General features: G+C 33.0%; 1 protein-coding gene across 1 annotated transcript in view; it reads right to left on the reverse strand.

Annotated features, from left to right (window-relative positions):
* The window catches only part of timeout (circadian regulator timeout), a 569,744-nt gene that overhangs the window by 540,124 nt on the left and 8,491 nt on the right, over positions 1–21,129 (reverse strand). The window contains exons 7-10 of the mRNA XM_085954028.1: positions 19,995–20,282; positions 19,476–19,597; positions 18,946–19,117; positions 17,769–17,849 (exon numbers count right to left, since the gene is read on the reverse strand). Of these exons, the coding sequence (XP_085810154.1) occupies positions 17,769–17,849; positions 18,946–19,117; positions 19,476–19,597; positions 19,995–20,282 (663 nt within the window). The remainder of the gene's footprint in view (positions 1–17,768; positions 17,850–18,945; positions 19,118–19,475; positions 19,598–19,994; positions 20,283–21,129) is intronic.

Consider the following 21,129-nt stretch of genomic DNA (forward strand, 5'->3'; position numbering starts at 1 on the left):
AAGAGCGAAGTAGGACGCACCGTCGAGCGCCGCTGCTAAAACGCCGGTCAATGACCGACGCCACTACAACTCTATTCTATAAGGAACCTAATACGTTGCTACAAACATCAAATACTCAAATTACATTGGCAGATTGTATCTGGCCCGATCGTCTGCCACGATTGCCAAAATCCATTATCTGTAGTTTTCCGGGATCGTGAACGATCGTGAGCAAATTGGAACCAATCCTATTTCCGTCTGCCACGATTCACGAAGATTCGAGCGAAGATTACCGAGAACGTACGAAAATATCCGAAGCTACCACCCGCTTGCGAGGTTCGGTTTGAAAGCTGAGTTTTGACGTAAAATTGCAAATTGTAAAATTACAGTGTGGCCACTAATCTAACGAAGAAATAGGATTCAATAGAAATTCGGTCAACCTATATTTTTAATAATAGTATCGCTATGTTATTTTAAACCAATCAAAAGTAAGGACTAAAGCGATCAAATCGCTGCATGTAATTGCTTAACGCTTTCGCTGCTGAATAGATAATGAGATTTTAATTGCCCCCTTTAAAATGCACGTTAATTACATCGATCGGCCGCCTGGTCATTACGCGCCGTGTGCGTCTTCCGCGTCCAAAGTATTAAAGATGTTGGTCACAACGGTCGGCGTGGATCGTTGGATCTAGTTGGATCTGCGCGTCTGCCAATGTAATTAAGCCTTTACAATGTTCTCCAGCAGGTAATGGTAAATACTTGTTTAGTTATCGTTTCCATTTAACTACAAAAAATGCTTTCACTACAATTGTTTTTAAAAATAATTTATAATGTAAATGCCACAAATAATCAGCATTGTTTTGCTACGAATTGTATTTCAAGAAACTACCAGTAGCTTATAGTTCATTATTGGCCCGATAATCCTATCTAAATTTATATGGAAACCGTAAACCCCATGATTTGAAAATTGTAAGAAAACTCCATCCAAAAATAAAATGATTTTATTCAGAAACAAATACATGAGAACGTTGGAAAATACCCCGGTGCTCCCACGAACTGCAACTGTGGCACTAAATAAACCATGGCCTATTTGTTTGCCGTGTCTTGTTGCCGACATGTTTGAAAAAAGAAACAATTGACATGGCCATGGCATTGGATCACCAGAAAAGTTCCTCAGGAACATTATAGAAAATGTCTTATATTGCGATGCTGTCAATGAAGCTGTAATCCCAATGAGTAAGTTCGTTGATTCAGGTCCTACTGGCATGGTAAAAATCTTTTTTTTTTTTCATAATTTATCTATGGCATACACCCTAATTAAAACAGTAAACAATTGTCTTTGTTGCAATAAATAAAGTATCAGGTTGAATTTTGGAATACATGTGAATTGAGAATATGTAATAACAATTTGTCATAAATAAATTGTGGATATGTGTTAATATTGGGCACCTAGGTGGTTTTTGAAACTTTATTTTTCTGTATAAAATTGTATGTTTTTTGTTTTCAAAAATTTTATTTTTCTGTATTAAATTGTACTTAAGTATGTTTTGATTTTACTTTATTTTTTGTTATTATTATTGTTATTATTTATATATTTTTTTCTATATTCTCTTCTCTGTTGTGAGGGTAATATTTGACTTATAATGTAAATCTCATGTTGTGTACGTCTTGAATTTAGATTTGTTATGTCCACAATGTTTTGTAAATAAATAAATGAAACTTCTATATAGATAATCAGCATGATTGAGAAGCTATTGCGTAGCCCGTCCACGACTCAAACCCTGCAACTGCAGATTTCCTTGATCCACGAATGACACTCCATAAGCGTACCAAATTTCTACTTTATTTGTAGGATCATGATGAATTTTTGATGTTCTCACCGGCTTAAATAAATAGAACGAAAAAATAAACAATCGTCTAAAGAAAATCTGTACTTGAGAGCTAGACAGCTTTTTGTTTGAGAAGATTTTCGGGAAAACGTAATTTAAGATTGTTCATGCCATTAATGTTAATATAATTACGGCTGTATTGTTTTAAAATCTTCGGGTTTGTGTTATGAATAGACTCAAAGTGTGAATTGGTACTGACGAATATGATAATTTAGGTAGATACAAAATCTAGACACCTTAACTCGTTTTCGGCTAAATTGGACTTTTTAGCTTTGTGGCACTTAGATACCAGTAGCGAAGGTTCCATACTAGGCGATTATTTAATGCCTACCTTCTAAGAAAAGTATGTCTTCAAGTATTAAATTTATATTTAAACAAATAAATAAAATGTGCAAAATCTAAAAATATTGAGGGTCATCTATCGTAAGCATTTGAATTAAGAATGCCGACTATTTAATTTAGTCAAGTTTAGAATCAAAAACAAATGATAAGCGTCATCTGTTTTCAACTGAATGACTGAAATCTGAACGTGATAATCCAAAACCAATTTTCTATAGCTGTGACGTCACATCTCTTCAGGCAAGTCTACAAATTTGGTCTGGATTTATAAACGCCTGTGTCTGCTTATAGGCCAGCGCCAGACTACGCGGAAATTCCGTCGCGGAGGATGCGCGACGGAACGCCAATACATTTTATTACATATAATTTGCCGTCATCGGGCACATTACGCGGAAGATCGGTTGTCCGTCAGCGGTCCGCTCAACATCGGCGTTTGCTCCGTCCTCCGCGAACCGATCTTCCGTTAGCGTCAGATCGCCAACGTTGCATTGTACGTTACATAATGCAACGCGGCACATTCGGCGGATACAGTGTTGCCATGTCTACTGAAATTTCAGTAGATCTACTGATATTTTTTGATATTTTTGGCAATATACTGAATCTACTGATATTTTATGAAATCTACTGATATTTCTTCATTCCACAAAATTCCCACCATCCGGGAAAAAAACGAGTCGTCTTTGAAAATTTGGGAACCTGCGGCGCGCGGTGAAATATTTTTTCTAAAAGCCGACTATTAAAATCTGGGAACCTGCGGCCCGCGGCGAAATTTTTTTCCTAAAACAGAAATCTACTGATATTTTGTCGAATCTACTGAATTTTTTTTACATATTCTACTGAAATTAAAAATTTTGACTTGGCAATACTGGGCGGATAGTCGGCGTCGCGTGTGCAAGTAAATAAGCTTTGGCAGTCGACTAATAATCTGCCACGGAATATTGAATGTGGCTGCAATGTTTAGTAACGGATTTACCGCGACGTAATTTCAGCGACAGAGCTTCCGTCTAGTGTAGGCCTAGCCATACTCTTTATGTAAATGTTTATTGTCGATTGTTGCCACTTTAAGCAAATAATAAATGTATAAGATATTTAAAAAAATAATTTCTATGGGATTCAATTACATGTAAATATTGATTGTTGTTAAAAATAAAAAATAATTAATCTCGTGATTTTTATCTATCAGTTAGTTGAATCATAGATTAAGATAATTTATTCAGTCAGTTATGTCAGTTGAGATCTAATAAGTCATAAGTCAGTGTTTTAAATATAAAAGTATTTCAAAATGCTTAGTTTTACGGGAAAAATTATAAACTGTTGTGGAACAGATACACAACAACGGACTTTTTCAAAGATGACAAAATATGTTACGTTTATAAATGTATAGGATAATACATAATTCAAACGGATTGCCTAATTTTATATCGTCAGTAAGTTTTTGAAATTTCATCGATTTAGTGTGTCGTTGTCATTAGTGTGTAACCTATTCATCAGTAGTAATATCGGATTATCTTCTTATTTTCCGTAAGTATTTACCTGACAAGTGTGCTCTCTCCACACCCTACCTCTTTCCAAAAGTCACCCTTTGCCACTGTTAGATACAGTAATAAATTTGTTAGGATATCACCCCACTACTTAGGATTTATTTAACTTAAAATTGCTACAGTTATTTATTTAGATGTCCCACCCCACAATCCATATAAGCGTACGAATACGCATCACGTAAACCTTTCGAAGTCGTAAATAAAGGCGATAAAAATACCAATGTTAAAAACAAACTTTTATTCCCGGATAGTCGTATTGTATCTCCACGAAGCCAAACTAGATGTGACTTATCGTCGGGGGACGAGCGACTAGTCACCTCTCGGATGTTTCCGGTCGATCTTTGGATACCCCCCAGAGGCCGAAGCCGACGCTGCACCGCCAATTGCTATGCAAATGAGGTTAGCCGGGCCGCTGCTGTTCTGTGACGCGGCCGGCTGACTATGCAAATCTCACGTAGGTAAGCAATAGGTACCTACTCGACAGTTTCACTTCTACGAGGGCTGCGATGGATTAACAACCTTGGGATTTGGCGATTGTTCTTTTTTTGCTCTGGTACCTGGAACGCACAGGCTCTCAGTGGGGAAGGGAGGAAGTAGGCTGTTGAGATCTGACATAAATAATGCACATTAAACTTTGTTAGTCAAACGTATTTGTTTTCATTGAACTTAAACTACAATTTACAGATGACATTGATTGGTTTTTAAAGATCAATTAAATCCTGTCTAAACCAAATCATAACAGTTTTGGTATACTTTGGGCGATCCGACAAAATTGTGTACACTTTTTCATTCATACTTATTTATTTTTGTTGTTTTAGGAATAGGTACATATTACACATGTTGTTTGTTAATTTGTCTAAATCCATTATAGCCATGCCTAAACTATACTACAATTGATAAACAATAATATTATATTTATAAAATACCCAAAGTTAGGTATATAAGTATGATTTAATTGCATAATTTTGAATATTTTATAGATTATACGAGTATTTTTTGACCATTATCTGTTATCGCTTGGTTTTCAAAGGGTTTAATTGAAATTTAAAAACTAACCAACACCATTTGTAAATTGTAGTCTTAGTTCAATGAAAACAAATATGTATGACTTACAAAGTTTAGTGTGCACTATTTATGGCGGATCTTAACTGCCTACCTCCACCTTTCGCCACTGCAGTGGATCTATACTTTTTAATTTTTTTTATAATATTATTTATTTTTCATTAATTACTTTTTTTAATCAACGAATAATTCACAAGATTTAAGAATGCAACATTCTAATTGTTAAACATGCATAAATAAAATACAAAAGCCGATAGCCATTAGTAGCTCAATTTGGAAAGCCCTTCAGAGAGTACTACAAGAGCCATTAGTTAAAATTTGTCGTAATTAAGTACGGTACCTTTAGCAAGTAGTCTCTGCCAGCGAATGCCGCAAACTAATGAGATTTTTTTCACACACAAAAATCTTGCCTTATAACTCAAAATTCGTCCGATTTTAAGCACATTCATCGACGGGTACCTTCATACTTTGGGTTAACTTTCAATGGAGAAATAAAAAATCACGGATTCAGGTTTCGTTTTGAGGTTAATGAGTTTCAAACGTCAGAAATTACCACGTGGTAATATGTTTTAATGCAGGGAATTACATTTAAAAAAATATATTGATTATTATCAATAAGATTTGATCCTCATAGTAGAGTATACGTTTTATAACACTTTTTTGCATTCTTCACTATACTGATACGCCTCTTTGCCTGATGAGCTCGCATAAAATTAGATGATATTTACTTGTATCTATTAATAAATATGTAGTAATAAATAGACAGATAATATATGTTAAAAAATATTTTTAGAATGCATATATTAGATACATCATTTTCACCCTAGAGCCGGAATGCAAAGTAATGAAGCATATACTTTAGGTAAAAAAAAAATGTACATATTCCATCCTTGGTTAAAAAGGTTAGCAACGTGCGGTTTACTCATCGCAGGGCCAGTGTTTGCACCTTATTGTGTTGGCAGAGTATGAAAATTTTAATTGAGACAAAGTTTGTCCATAGAAAATGCATAAACCGAGTCGAGGATGCACATAGCGAGCTGACGTCATTAACTGCCAATCCTAAAAGTGCATGCAAGCGGGATTATATCCAGGTTGCTAAGCCAGAAGGGCGCAAAGAGACATTTCACTAAAAAGTAGTTATTTCTGTGATTATATTGTTTAGAAAGTCAAATTTAGGGTCGCAAAATTGCGTTAAATACAGTTATTCTGTGACAACTATTTTTGGTGGGGTAGCTAGTGAAAATATATGAACACACCAGTCGCAGATTCCATATTAGGCAAGGTAAAAATACCAACAGAGTCATGAAGCTCTACGTAGGTATTAAATGTAGGTACAAGTGGGGGCAACAGGGCTCTAATTTGGGGGCCAGGGCTTAGGGGGGCCCGGCATGGAGGATCGATCCCATACACGTATGCCAGTGGTTTCCAAACTTTATGTCACTATGTCTCCCTTTAAAAAAAAATACAATCTTGGCGCCTCCCCCCTTTATTTCATTAAATAATACAGACACCTTTTTAAATATCATCATATATATCAAAAATTATCATTGAAGTATATCAATCATCATATAGGGGTCACATCAAATTGCAACGCATAACCACATATTTAAAATATTTAATATCCCCGATACAAAGTTAATTAAAAATTAATAAAATACCGTGAAAAGTGCATTAGCAAACTAACCAAAAACTCAGTAAATAGATTTTTGTTTGCTTCAATGTATCTGGCGCACAAATCATTTAAAAGTGGAAACGTGGCGAACTTATTTTTTTTTGTAATTTTGATTTCTAAAGCTCCAACATTTTATGAATGTCTTCACTTCGTCTTTTTAAAACAGTGAATGCATTAAAAGTGGAAACGTGGCGAACTTATTTTTTTTGTAATTTTGATTTCTAAAGCTCCAACATTTTATGAATGTCTTCACTTCGCCTTTTTAAAACCGTGAATGCATTAATGGTCGTTGCATTGATTTATTCACCCATTTTTTTTTTTAAATTTCAACCAAATAGACAAGTTTAAAAACAAAATTATCGTTCCTAAACAAATTTTCCTCAAATTTCAACATTATGATTTGACCTTTTTATTTAATTTTTTCACGAGATAGCCAGCGCGCTTCACAAGATACTATAGAAGTGAGGTATTATAACATTAGTCTCCATATTTTCAGACAGGTTTGCAACAACCTTTTATAGGACTGTTTTATGTAGTTTATATCTAGCGGCCGCTTTATAAAATAAGCATTTGCAAACTGCAAACCTGTGGCTACATTAATTGTGTGAAACTTTTCGCGCCTCCCTTCGCAACACTCCGCGCCTCCCAGTTTGGAAATCGCTGACGTAAGCAAAAAAAATACACACCATAAAAATTGTCTCTAATGGTAAAAAAAGTAGTCTGCGGTGCTATTTTCTTTAATAATTATTAACATTAAAAAATATGTGGCTGTGTGATATAATTTGATGATTGATATAATTAAATGATAATTCACGTGTAAAATTTTATTTTATAATTAATTTAAGTGTTTCCTGACTGTGAAAATGGCTTTTTTATACAATATGGCGAAGGGGTGCATGTTACTTGGTTATCACAAAATGAGGTCGCAATCAGTACTTCATAATATTATCCTGAACGCCGACAGCTCAATAAATCATCCGGATCCGGAAATCGCTAAAAATCCACGGAATACCCTTAACCCTGGGATTCCGTGGAAACCACTTGGGGAACACAACTGTAGAAAATCACGCTGTTCATAACCTTAGCAATAGATAGGGAAGCCCGCCATAGATCCTGTCCTGGGGGCCCACTTCAGGATGTTGGGCCATGATTCACAAACACATATAATATATACCTACTGTATCCAAGTCTATTGAAGCCTCCACTAACACATGCAAACAAAGGCTCGGTATAATTAAATTTTTTTGGATTAACTTTAATGGTGTTTGTCCTAGTGATCTTAGAACCGTGTATTTTATTACTATAAGAAACGAATAATGCTTCAACGCCTACATACCTTTGCACACATTTTGCACAGAACAGACTAAGTTCGAGTGCCCTACCAGACAAGAAGCCAAGTAACAAAACCGTAGAATTTTTATTGCAAGTTCAATTATCTGTGGCCAACAATTTTTTCGTAAAATATGTATTTTACTGCATATTGTCTTTTGTATTTAGTTAAATCTATTATAAAAAGGTTGCATCAGTAAATTACTGAAAATGAAACTAAATAAATTAAATACCAATTTTAATTAAATTACTCTTTTATAAAATTGCAAATAGTCACTTAGACCTTTTAGCTCAGCAAACTCGATTTCGTATTTTTTAAATCTTCCCCTTTCTGTGCCATCTTCTTAGCGAGGAGTAAAGCAATATTCCTACTTATGTTTATCTCGCCAGGTTTCACCGATGGACTTCTTAAAATGTAACTAAATAATGACTTTACTTTACGTCTAGTAAAAACGTTATCATTTTCCCACAATTATTGCATTTATATTGATTGAAATGAACTGTGAATATAGTCATATCCTTTTAGCATGTATTCGATTGTATCGATCGTGTATTGTATCGACGCTATTTTGACTTATTTTGTCGATTGTGGAAGAAACCGAATTCATCCATGTATAAATAATTTTGAAAATACCTATATAATAATTCTTTACTGAAAATAGTAAGACACCCCGCAGGAATCGAACCTGCATCTCTCGGGTTTCGCGCAAAATTATGTAGGTATGTTCAATAATTAGAATGTTACATTCTTAAATCTTGTGAATTATTCGTTGAATAAAAAAAATAGTTCATCCATATACTTATATTATTATCATTTAGTGTTTGTATACCTATCATTAAAAAAAATCTGAGTAAATTTGTCTGATATAAATGAATAAATCTGAGTAAACTAAATACTTTTACGATTTAATAAATTATGTAAGGTGTAACGAAAAGCAAAACTGAGAAGTAATAAATTATTGTCAATCACCTTTGCTTTTAGCGTCATGTCAATGATGTAATAAAAAAGAATTGACGCGGAAGTTATTAAGAGGAATTATCATTTGTTTTTTTTTCGGAAAAAAATATTTGTATACTGTGTTCCGTCCCGTTTACCAGTCTCTCCCCTCTCGACGTAGACATTTTCAATATCTTAATACCGCTTGACAGACAGTGAAAAGGCAAATTTTACAACGAAACTACATTCTAAGGGAGAAGAAAATGTGGGATGTGATACAACACAAGTAAGCCATGGAAAAATGTTTAAAAACAAAATGGCTCCACGCTAAGGGAAATGATTATATTATTATGTTCTTACTGAATAAGCTAGATGACAATTTTGTACATTAAAAAAAATGATAAATCTGTCGTACTTCATCCACTATCACATAATATATATTATGAAATTGTGACTTATGTGTGACTGTGTTATTAAAAATGAAATCCTAGAGCATTTTTTTTGAAAAACCCTACAATTTAATTTTAATATTTTGAAATAAGCACTATTGCCGACAGTAAATCCATGCACGTGTACAGGCGCTATAAGTTTAATATATCCTCCAGTCGGACTCACAACATCCAGTGGCGTCCCGCATCCTCAGATTTTAAATAGATAAGAAGATACATTTACATCAGTATGTTTCCGTTTCCCACAATGCGAAGAGGCATTGTTTTTGTCGCGGCGGCTTTTTATCGGAGTATTTTCCACCACCAAGCACGTCAATCACTCCCCCATACTCCACTAATGGAAAAACGCTGTCTTATACATTTGTATCAGTGAACAAAAATTATTTACGCCTTGGCGATTATTTGGGTTCCGTACAGATTTGCATGAATAAAAAGCAGGCATTTGAATTTGAATTAGAATTAGGCACACCGTGCAATTTCCTTTCGGTGTTCCGATTTTCTACTCACAAATAATATCGTTCAATATAAGCTTCATTACAACATATTTGACCTAATAACTAGGCACGGATCCCGGCCTCCTCCAGTAGTAGATTCCACGTTAGACCAGAGTAAATCGTGCTTAATGTTTCGTCCTAGCCTGTTTTTACATCCCATATATCGCATATATCTATACATAATATATATTTGTTTTGAATCTGATAAGCTTTATTGGAGAGGAACCCTGTTGAACACACATATATTATGTAAATTTACAATAATATAGTTCTGTTTTATCATAATTTTTTTTTCAATAATATCCATTAACCCTTCACCCCCACCCATTGTAATTAACATTACAAAAGGTTGGCTATTCGCTAGGTCCTAGGACCAGAATAAGCATTACGTTTAATGCAAATAATATATAATTGCATATGTCGGTCCTTAAACTTTATGCGTCACGTATAACATTATCGCACTAACCTCAGGTGGCGGGGGATGCAGCGCCGCTAATCTCTAATTTAGATCGATTTACAATGTTTGAGACCACTGTAGCGAAAGAATGCCCCATCTGATCAGAGCAATTATGGTGTCAATTAGTGCGTAAAGAACCTAACTAATTTATACATTGACAAACAATTTCATTTCTAGCAACAAAAAATAGCTGCATCAAATAAGAAGCAAAAACCCTATGGAGCTAGTACTAGTAATTCTGGCAGACAGTTTTAAAATTGGTGCATCAAAATGTATGGCATAATTGAAAAAAGCGATACAGCTATATGTGTGCTATGTTTTGTGAATGGTGTCTAGAACATCAATATTTTTAGAATAGAATAGACGCCACGCCAGACAGTTGAAAAATAATATTTGGGAATTTTTGGCACGCGATCGTAAAAAGGTTTGCCAACCCTTGTCCTAGGAGGATGCAAGAACTTAATCTGAGAAGACAATACTTAAGAAACGATTACTTCGAACTGGAGAAGAACTAAACTCAGCGAAAGTTCCAATTATATTTCGTATACCTACTCAAATATATTGAAATTCAATGATAACAAATATACAAATTACAGTTTGGGGAAAGTACTGGTCGATGGAAATTCCACTCGACTTCAAGGTTTTCTGCCATGTATGTATTGGCCTGATGGCTACGACCATTTTTTCTTCATAATAAGTTGCTACGAAATTCCGGTGGCTTCTTGAAATTTCAAAATTATCAAAAGTAAACGTAAATAATGAGAAACCACACCAGAGGTACCTCGGATACCATATTTACACATAAAAATGACATGAAGAGATAACAAGAATGTAGCCAACTTACTGTTGCTATGGGATTTTGAGCGCCCATAACGTTATGTTAGTAATATATAATAATAGTACCTACGTAGGAGGTATATCCCAAGATTCTTTTTCATGTAATTTAAAGCTGCAGCAAGAACGTGAAATAGGTAGTTAATTTTGAGTTTATTAAAAGTGCATAAAATAAACCCTCCATAGTTTCAACAACAACTAAGATTTCGTAAAGTTCCGCGTGGAAAAGAATTAGTCTAAAAAGAGTAGGTAGGTACGTATTTTTAACACAGAACTTAAATAAGTTTTCGTGATGATAATAAACATGTTTATACACTGCAAGTTTCTCAGCTTTAAGGATTTTTCTATAACCGGTAAATTCTATAAAAAATGACGAAATTTAATCATTTATGCAACGTAATTAAGTATGCCAAACCCCTTACCCCTTAAATAGTGATGGGCCAGACACATAACTCGCAGGCAGGATTGCCGCCGGACGAATGTAAAAATGTAGTGGATACATATTAATATTAAAACCCATTTGCTGCGGACCTTTTGATTAATATTTAATTACCACATTTAAATAACATGATAATAATATCTAATGGCTACCTGATGGGCAACGCACCAGTTGCGTTGGAATGGGTAGGTATTTTATTTTATTCTAAAAGTGTTGAACGAAAACATTACATAATGATTAAAATTGTATTTATATTATTAGAATATTCGAAATATTATTTATGTACCTATATTGTGGGTGAATACACCACATTTCTTAATAACCAGTAAGTTAGTAATAAATACGCTCGCTATCGTATTTCAAAGTACAGGAACTGATAAAAGTTGTCAAAGCAGTTTAAATTAACAATACCTACCCGAATTAATAGAAGAAATTCTGGAATCTGGAATGTGAGGCGGAACTAAGGCAAAATGTCAATAGACAACCCCCGCCCTTAAGTATTCCATTTGGAAATGTTCCCTCGGTTACTTTACGATAAAACTACCCTAACAAAGGCTATTATTGAATCATAGGAGTGGTATACTAACGGTAAAATACAGGCTGTTTGCCAAGTACATTTTTTAATACAAAACAGTATGTAGGTGTCTATATAATTCGTAAAAATATATGCATTCAAAATTACTTAAGTATATAAGTACAAAGAAGTTCAGCAAAACAAAAATACGGCTGTACAAAACTCTCATGAGACCGACGCCACGCTGACACACGGGGCAAATACATGGCCGCTGTGCTCCAGTGATTTGTCAGAAACTGGTGGTATTTGAACGCGGGTATTCTAAAACATACTTGGGCCAATCTGTGAAGATGGAGTATTATTTAATCACTAACTATACAGTTTTTCCGATGAGCTATATATCGTATTTAAAATATATATATATATATCGTATTTTTTAAAGGTATGACGACGAGCGCCATCGATAATAACAATGAAGTTTACTGAGTGAGCAAAATAGAGATTATTTTAAGAATTTATAAAACAACGTCCACTTTAAGTCACCTTACTCGAATGGAATATTATGGTTTAACACATTTATTGACCGCCCAATTAGCATCACACGTATGGCAGGATAATTTTGCATCTATTATTTCATACTTTTAAGTTCTTAAATAATTATCAGGGAAAGGCAGATTAACACAACTAATAATGAAAGGGTTGTCATATGTAAAACAAGAACAGGGTGGCCGCAAACGTCGACATCAAATTTATGGAAACAATTTTGAGTATAATAAAAAAAAGAGTATTTCTTTTTAAAACATGTTATTTCGCTTTTTTAATAGTATTCCGTAAACAGCTGCCTCTAAAAGCTATGCAATATTGGATGATGTTCTATAACATTTCAGTCGATGGATACGCGATGGAACAATTCTATCATAACATCTATTGCTTGCTATGCTGTGGATGATATCATGGAATCTGCTGACACCACATGTTTTTCATTTTCATTTCTTACCTAGTAAACAGTTTTAAATCATACCGAAGTATTTTTTTAAAGATTATCTTTTCTACTGCAATATGTAAGAATTCCAAAAAAAATTCTCACTACTCTACTATACCAATATAATGACAGGTATTTCAAATGGTAGGATTTTGCAATAGGGTGATAACTGATGTTAGCAAGTAATACGTATTCAACTCAAGTGTACACAATTTATTGATTTGAGTTATTGCATTTTATTTATCAGTGGATACTTAATTTAATCAATAAAATTGTGACATAGACTATAATTTAATAAATACAATAAAATCGTTTATTTGTAAAGTGTCTATTTGTGATTTCTAAATATTTTTATTTTGGTCGACGTTTTGACTACCTACTTCCAATATCCATAACAATGAATTTTATGTCTATCAATTTTTTTCCGTTTTAGTTCAAAAACTGCTAGACCATAAACTTGCACAAAATACTGGTACTATTTCATTTCGAAATCTCCAAAGGTTCCAAAATGACAAGATCAAACTTTATTTTTAACGATTTCAATTTTATGTCAAATTACTATATTTTATAGTACATCCATCTAAATACATTAATTGAAAAGGATGTTAAACTTTGTAATCAGTCTGTACAAGAGTGCTTTTTTAATAGAATGGGAAAACAACTACATCACTAAAAAGAAATTTATCGGTCATAAAAATATGCAATAAAGTTGAAAAGAAAAAAGTTACAGCTTTTAAAAACTCTCGAAAAGTTAATAGAATTTTCCGAGTTTCCTTCGTCTTAAATCAAAATCCAATAAAATGCTAATTATTACCTAACCGAAAAGGAGAGACTGAAATGAATTATTTTTTAATTTCCGAAAATACAGTTTCTTTTAAATAAAAAATACAATATTTTTTATTCTTTATATATTTTCGAATAATTGTTGGTAGGCTCCTAATTAAATTTTTCGATGCGCGAATACCAAATATGTATGTTTGTTGGATTGCTTGGTGAGAAAAAAACCATCGGACAACCGAGACTTCACTGGGGAAATGATGTAAGAAAAAATGCTAAGGGAATGCCTACTGGTCAGGGCTCAAAATGGACAGGAACGCACCGGAGCGCCGTTCTGGTTCGTGAAATCAGTAAAATTATCGCTCCGTCTCGTGGAAAAAATATGTTGACCATCTGAGCTAGATAGGCCATATAATAGAAAATCTAACACACCTATTTTTATAAAATACACATAATATTTGACACAGCTAATTATGTAAATATCTTCAGAAAATTGTCGAGCGCTCCGGTTCGTAAACTTTTCCATTTCGAACACTGCTACTGGTACTGATGACCAGGTAGACAAGAGTAGCGAAAAACCAAATACCGTTGAGACGAAAAAATGGGAAGGCCATAGCTCAATTTAGGTTTTAGGAGCATTGGAAAGGGTAGTTTATAATAAAAATATATTTTACAAGGAACATTAGTCAGTCATTCACCTAACCCAGGGGTCGGCAAACCGCGGCTCTTTGGGTATTGGCGTGCGGCTCTTTTTTGCCAAATTCCCAATTCACAATCTTTACAAAAACTTTTGCAAAATTCAAAATTTTTATTTTTTGTGTCCAATTATGAACACTTATTATATTATATAATGACATTATCGCGAGCCTAATTTTTCCTCAGTGATGATTGACGCAAAAATGTATGATTGTTTGTTTACATTATGTCTCTTATTTTGAATGCAAAAAGGTCACATACAACACATACAGTGCAAAATATTCCTAAATAATTTAACATTTTTCGCTAAGATTTTTATTAACAAATAAAACAGAAAAATGTAAACAGAGTTCGAAAATATTATAAGTAACTGATAATAATAATGCTTTCATTACCACTGATTATTTTAGGATAGCAATATTAAATATGAGGGAATATAATTATTATGTGAAGATTCAAAGAATTTAAAAATAGTAATCAAACCCTAGCATTTGTTTTAAATCCGCCCATTGTAAAAGTCGACAAATTAAATTTGTCTATATTTGATATTGACAGGAGCACTTTTGAAACACAATTTTATTGGTGGATTTAACATGCAAAGAGTTATGGAACTCGAAATTTGTAGGTCTTGCCACCAAAATTGAAGAGTTGGTGAGAGAAAAATGCAATTTAATTTCACAACACAAGTGGAGCACTCTAAAAGATCTACATAAGGTACCTAGATACAATGATTTTTAATACATGGAATAGCTTTCCGAACTCATATGACCAGTTGAAACAAATTGCATTTGCTATTTTTACTATATTCGACTCTACTTAATAATATGTATGTGAATAGTCATTTTCAAACATGAAAAATATAAAAGCATTTAGAAAAGCCAAATAACCGACGAGAATTTGGAGACTCGCCTAAAATTAAAAACTGCAAGTTACATACCAAACATACAGAAACTCTCCAAAGAAATGCAAGGAAGGTCATTGTTTACATTACTTTTAATGAATGCGTGAAAATTGTATTTATAATTTCAACAATAAAAACATATATTAACGTTAGTTTTATTCTGGAAATCTTCTTCACTTAACGGCCCACATGCTCGTCGTAGGTCAAAATTGAGTTTTTATTGTATTTTCAAACCATGATCCTGGACACTCCTTAAACGTTGTAGATAATCTATTTATATAATTTTGAAGCCTTAATATCCTTTATAAATATTTTAAACATTTGATGACTGCATAAAGTATTTTTGTTACATAAAATAGTATTCTTTTAAACCTCTCGCTCTAATGTTTTAGAATATAGTCATATTTCGGTACATGAATGTGCAGTGGTGTTAAGATTTTTTACATTTATTAATTTTTAATCGCATTTATAAAACCATTAGTATAATTTATGACGAGATAATTTTAGTAAAATATTTACAATAAAAAATTATATTGATAATCTCTGTGATCCCAAATTTGACAAGAATTAGGCATTTTATTATTCAAAAAATCGGCAAGATTAACACATTTGAAGATGATTCTAAAGATACTTATTATAAGCTATGTCTTTGATCATTCAAGTGTGATAAACATCTTATGAATAATGATTGCTTTATAATAATTATTGACCTAAGAATAAGGTAGTGTTTTTTTGAAATACGCCATTTCTTGTCATTCCCCAGTGGTTAAATTACAACAGACGGCCGTAGCCATAAATTGACAAACTATAATTGAAGTAGGGAGTAAAATGATATTGACGCGTGTGTTTGAACATGTACCGTTTAAAAAAAATAAAAAAAAAATCGGTTAGGTACATATTCAAACACGCGCGTTAACATAATTTTACTCCCTACTTTAATTATAGTTTGTCAATTTATGGCTACGGCCGTATGTTGTAGCTTAACCACTGGGGAATGCCAAAAGAAATGGCGTATTTCTAAAAAACACTACCTTATTCTTAGGCCAATAATTATTATAAAGCAATCATTATTCGTAGGATATATATCTCACTTGAATGGTCAAAGACATAGCTTATAATGAGTATCTTTAGAATTATCTTCAAATATGTTGATCTTGCCGATTTTTTGAATAATAAAATGCCTAATTCTTGTCAAATTTGGGATCACAGAGATTATCAATATAATTTCTTATCGTGAATATTTTACTAAAATTATCTCGTCATAAATTATACTAATGGTTTTATAAATGCGTTTAAAAATTAATAAATGTAAAAAAATTTAACACCACTGCACATTCATGTACCGAAATATGACTTTATTCTAAAACATTAGAGCGAGAGGTTTAAAAGAATACTATTTTATGTAACAAAAATACTTTATCCAGTCATCAAATGTTTAAAATAAATATAAAGGATAATAAAGCTTCAAAATTATATAAATAGATTATCTACACGTTTAAGGAGTGTCCAGGATCATGGTTTGAAAATACAATAAAAACTCAATTTTGACCTATGACGAGCATGTCCCCCCTTAATAAATAAACAATTATAAAATGTAATTAATTCATTTAAATAAATCGTATTTATAAAAATATATATTTATGGCTCTCGAAAATCTTTTTAACTGTTGTGCTACTCATATTTGGTTCCTTTAGTTGAAGAGTTTGCCGACCCCTGACCTAACCTATCGGTACCTTGCACTAGATGAAACACACATTGACAAAAAACATTTTTCTCAGCCATGATAAATCAAACTTGCGCTCCATGACTTCAGAGATCGCTGTTCTATCGGCTAAGCCACCGTAATTGTTTTGTGAAATTATGGAATAGGTACCTAATTACAAACAAAATAAAAATATACGTACCTATAAATATTTTATATCACTACACTTAGGTGAAAGTTTGTTTGTTCCAAATCTATATTCATAAAAAATAAATTGAATCATTACAGGCTAGCTACCTACAGCAGTACTTCTCAAACTGGAAGGTGCAGCCCTTTAGGGGGCGCGCTGGAGCTCCTGCCAGGGAGCCGCGAAACATTCCAGTATTTGAAAACGAGATCACTGGACGATACCTGATACAAATTAGTCAAAATCTCAAGGCCTGTAATAAATTTGAAGACAAGTTTTTTTATTTTTTATTTTTATAATAATAATTAATGGTAAATAAAGTAGATACTGTTGGTCACTAGAGACTAAAATTTTTGGGGGCCTTGGATTTTTTTTCTGATTTCGGGGGCCGTGGTATGAAAAAGTTGGAGAAGCAGTGATCTACATTACATAAATATGTAGGTAAATAAAACAAAATATTGACATGTTATGAATATGCGGAATTTACTTATAAATGTCTCGCTGTAAATCCAATATCAAACTTAATTCAACAGATAGTAGTCACATTAATATCCAATTTATATGTATAGAGAGAAATAAAATACATACCTTGCAGCTCGAATCAAGCCAATAGCATCTTCGAAGCGATGTTCGCTCAAAAGTTTCTGGATTTTCCTCATACAGTCTCCCCTAGCAGAAAGAAAAAAACAAGAGGGTGTCAATTCAACTGGGAGATATAAAAAATCCAATTCATGGATACGTCAAATAAACATGCTAGGTATACTGTGCACATAAGGAATAGTAGAAAATGCCTTTTATACAGAGTGGTAAATATTTTTGACCTTGGACATTTTGGAAAATATATTATATTCTCTACACATGGATGTATAAAGAAAACCAACAAAGATACATAAGTATGTAGTACTATATTTTGGACACAAGAATAAAGGAAAAATGCTTTCTAACAGATAATATCCGATTCATTACAACTAGTACATATTATATCTATACTAGTAATATCAGAATTTCAGCAGCTTCTTTAATTCATAATTAAACTCAGTAAAATCACTTCTTGTCAATTGTTTTCAAAATTGCCAAAATTCAAACACATCACAATCGAGAAATATTTCAATACACTCTTGGATACCCTGTATCATCCAAGAAGAATGTTTTCTTCATACACCATCTTATCAATATGCATAATCAAAATGCTTCACTGATACTGAATAGATAAAGGGAGGATTTTTAAATAGCTTACCGAACTTTAATAGCTGATGTCAGTCTGTAACATAGAAATAATGCAAAAGCAAACATCTCTCAACACATTTTATGTACTAAATTTGAACTAGGTATAATTATACTTAATTTATTAAATGCTAATGTTTGTAATCGTAAATTTATGCTTTTTTAGTTGTATGCACATGCAATTTAGGTGCATGCCAGAAACATGAGAAGTTACCAAAAATGGTCCTCGTTGAGAACGTAGGAGGAAGGAAGCCATCAGTAGACCACGGATGCTGGAAGGAAGGGGTGAAGAGAGATGAAAGAGCCTTACTCAGCGTTGAAGACTGGAGAGATGCCGCAGAAGGTCGCACTTATTGGAGGAAAGCACAAGTGGAGGCCAAGGCTCGAATTGAACTGTTATGCTAGTAGAAGAAAATGATGACAGTGAATATTTTCTATTTATCGCCATGGTTACCATGACAGATTCGGATCAAGATCATCGCCACAGGTGCCAGCCACCTACTCTGAAAAATTATACATAATGGAATTGAATACTTCCTACTTCTGTTCCTCAATGGCGACATCTGACGCAGCATCAAACGGAAGGAAGTCAGTGGAAATTTCTGCATCGCTCTGAAGTACAGCCGACAGCTCATTGGCCACTTCATCCCATTGGGTTTCTTTGTCGATCACAACGGGAGTGGCAAATTTGATTGCTTTATCTTTCTTTTTGTCTGTGAAGAGAAGAAAAAACTGGTGTTATCACTCATTGATAAAAAAAATTGAAAGACGGTTGTGGTAAGTAGATACCTACTCTTTTCACTATATTACATTTTCAATCACCAGTTGAGCATATAGAGCTCCGCAGAGCGGACATTATCTTAGTAAAAAAATTACGATGACTGGGTGCTAGCCATTTACCCAATCTATCAAATCCTTGCATTTAATCAAACACACGTTGGAAAAACACTTGATGATTTTGCTAGACATAGGATTCAATCTCGCAACTCATAGTTTTCGAGGCGGATGATCCTGCAATATTCTATAGTAGATGAGTAATTGTTATATTAAAAGAAGCCATCATTTCCTTACTTGATTTCTTCTTAAGCTTATTCCTTGATTTCTTCTGGACGACGAGACCATGTCTGTTACAGAATTGTTCAAGCATTTTCAAAAACACGTGGACAGTTTCAATCAAATCTTTTAAGTAAGCTCTAAAAAAAAGATGAACACATTAAATTTATTTATATTTATTAAAATTAACATAAAGTGAAATATATAAAATGACATTAAAAGAAAAATGTACAAACCCACCATTTATATTTGACTTCGCATCGCCAACTTTACTCTCGCTTAACGGAAAAAATATTCTTTAATTCAATGCATGGAATAAAAACAGAGATACAAACATATTGTTTAATATGAAAATTAGGCGATTGGCAAGATAACGGCGAATCCGACATTTTAGATACACGGACAACTTTTTAGCAAAAAAAATATGCATCAAACGAGAGTTAGGTTTGCATGATTATAATTATGTTTGTAATCATTCGCGATCACTCTATAATATTTTTTTTAAATACATAGAATTTATTATCTATACATACATACCTTGGCATTTTTGCTTCATCGAAGTTGAGAATCAATTGCAAAATAAATTCCCTGTATTCGAGAACATAAAATATATTGCTCTTGATAACTTTTGAAGAGTCTTGCACACTAGTATCGCTGCATCTATCCATTGCCATCATGGTCTGAAGAAGCTCGTGGTATGCCTTCAGGGATAAATGGAGCCTCTTCACCCAGAGTGAGATGTTCGTTTTATCCATCATGATCATCTCAACGCACTTATCCATTTGTTGCTGGACGTAATGAAATGTTGACACGGACATAGTTTCGCTAAAAATATTTAAAAAAAACATGTCTTCTTAGTTCGGCTGTATGGTAGAGTATTATTAATTTAATTTAATAAAATGCATTTTTTTTTATACTTATCTAATTCCACTTTTAATAAATAAATCTATAATCTATAAAGTATATTTATTTAATCTATAAAGTACATTTTAGTATTATGTATGTATGACGATTTTTGTGATTGTTCATCGAAATATTCCAATTAATGAAGGTTCATTGTGGCATCGTTTGCAAGGCTTTTTTATTAAAGTGCGGCCTTGGCAAATAAGCTTAGAAAGCTCATAAGTATGATATTTGCTCCAAATGAATTTGCAATATGAAATGACTTGTATTTAATTTAATCAGTTCTTTGTAATCCAAATTTTCTCACCAGAGGAGCATATTATAAGCTTCTACTTCATGAGGGTTAATTTAACAGACTTTTTCATGAGCAATGGTAGTTAGTTATTCGTCAATTTATTGATTCCTTGCAGTGTGTCAAACAAAAGATTTTGTAAAAAAAATCAGCTTCAATTTCAAATATTTTGACTTTTACTCTATCATCTTGGTTTATAATATAATGTTGAATAAGCTTTGCATTTTATTTAGAAATATACTGATATTAAATTGACTATTCTTTTAATTCAACGAATAATTCACAAGACTTAAGAATGTAACATTCTAGTTATTGAACATACATTATTTTGAAAACACTTCTGAGAAAATAATATATTATAACCAATAGAAAAAATCTTAGGAAAAAAGGAATCAAACCTGCATCTCTCGGGTATCGCACCCACAGACAGTCTACTATGCTAAAGGAGGCATACTTAATTACAACACATTTTAACTA

Source organism: Rhyacophila brunnea, unplaced genomic scaffold, assembly GCF_057557595.1.
Source record: "Rhyacophila brunnea isolate RB1 unplaced genomic scaffold, BYU_Rbru_1.0 scaffold_10, whole genome shotgun sequence".
Classification (NCBI taxonomy): Eukaryota; Metazoa; Arthropoda; class Insecta; order Trichoptera; family Rhyacophilidae; genus Rhyacophila; species Rhyacophila brunnea.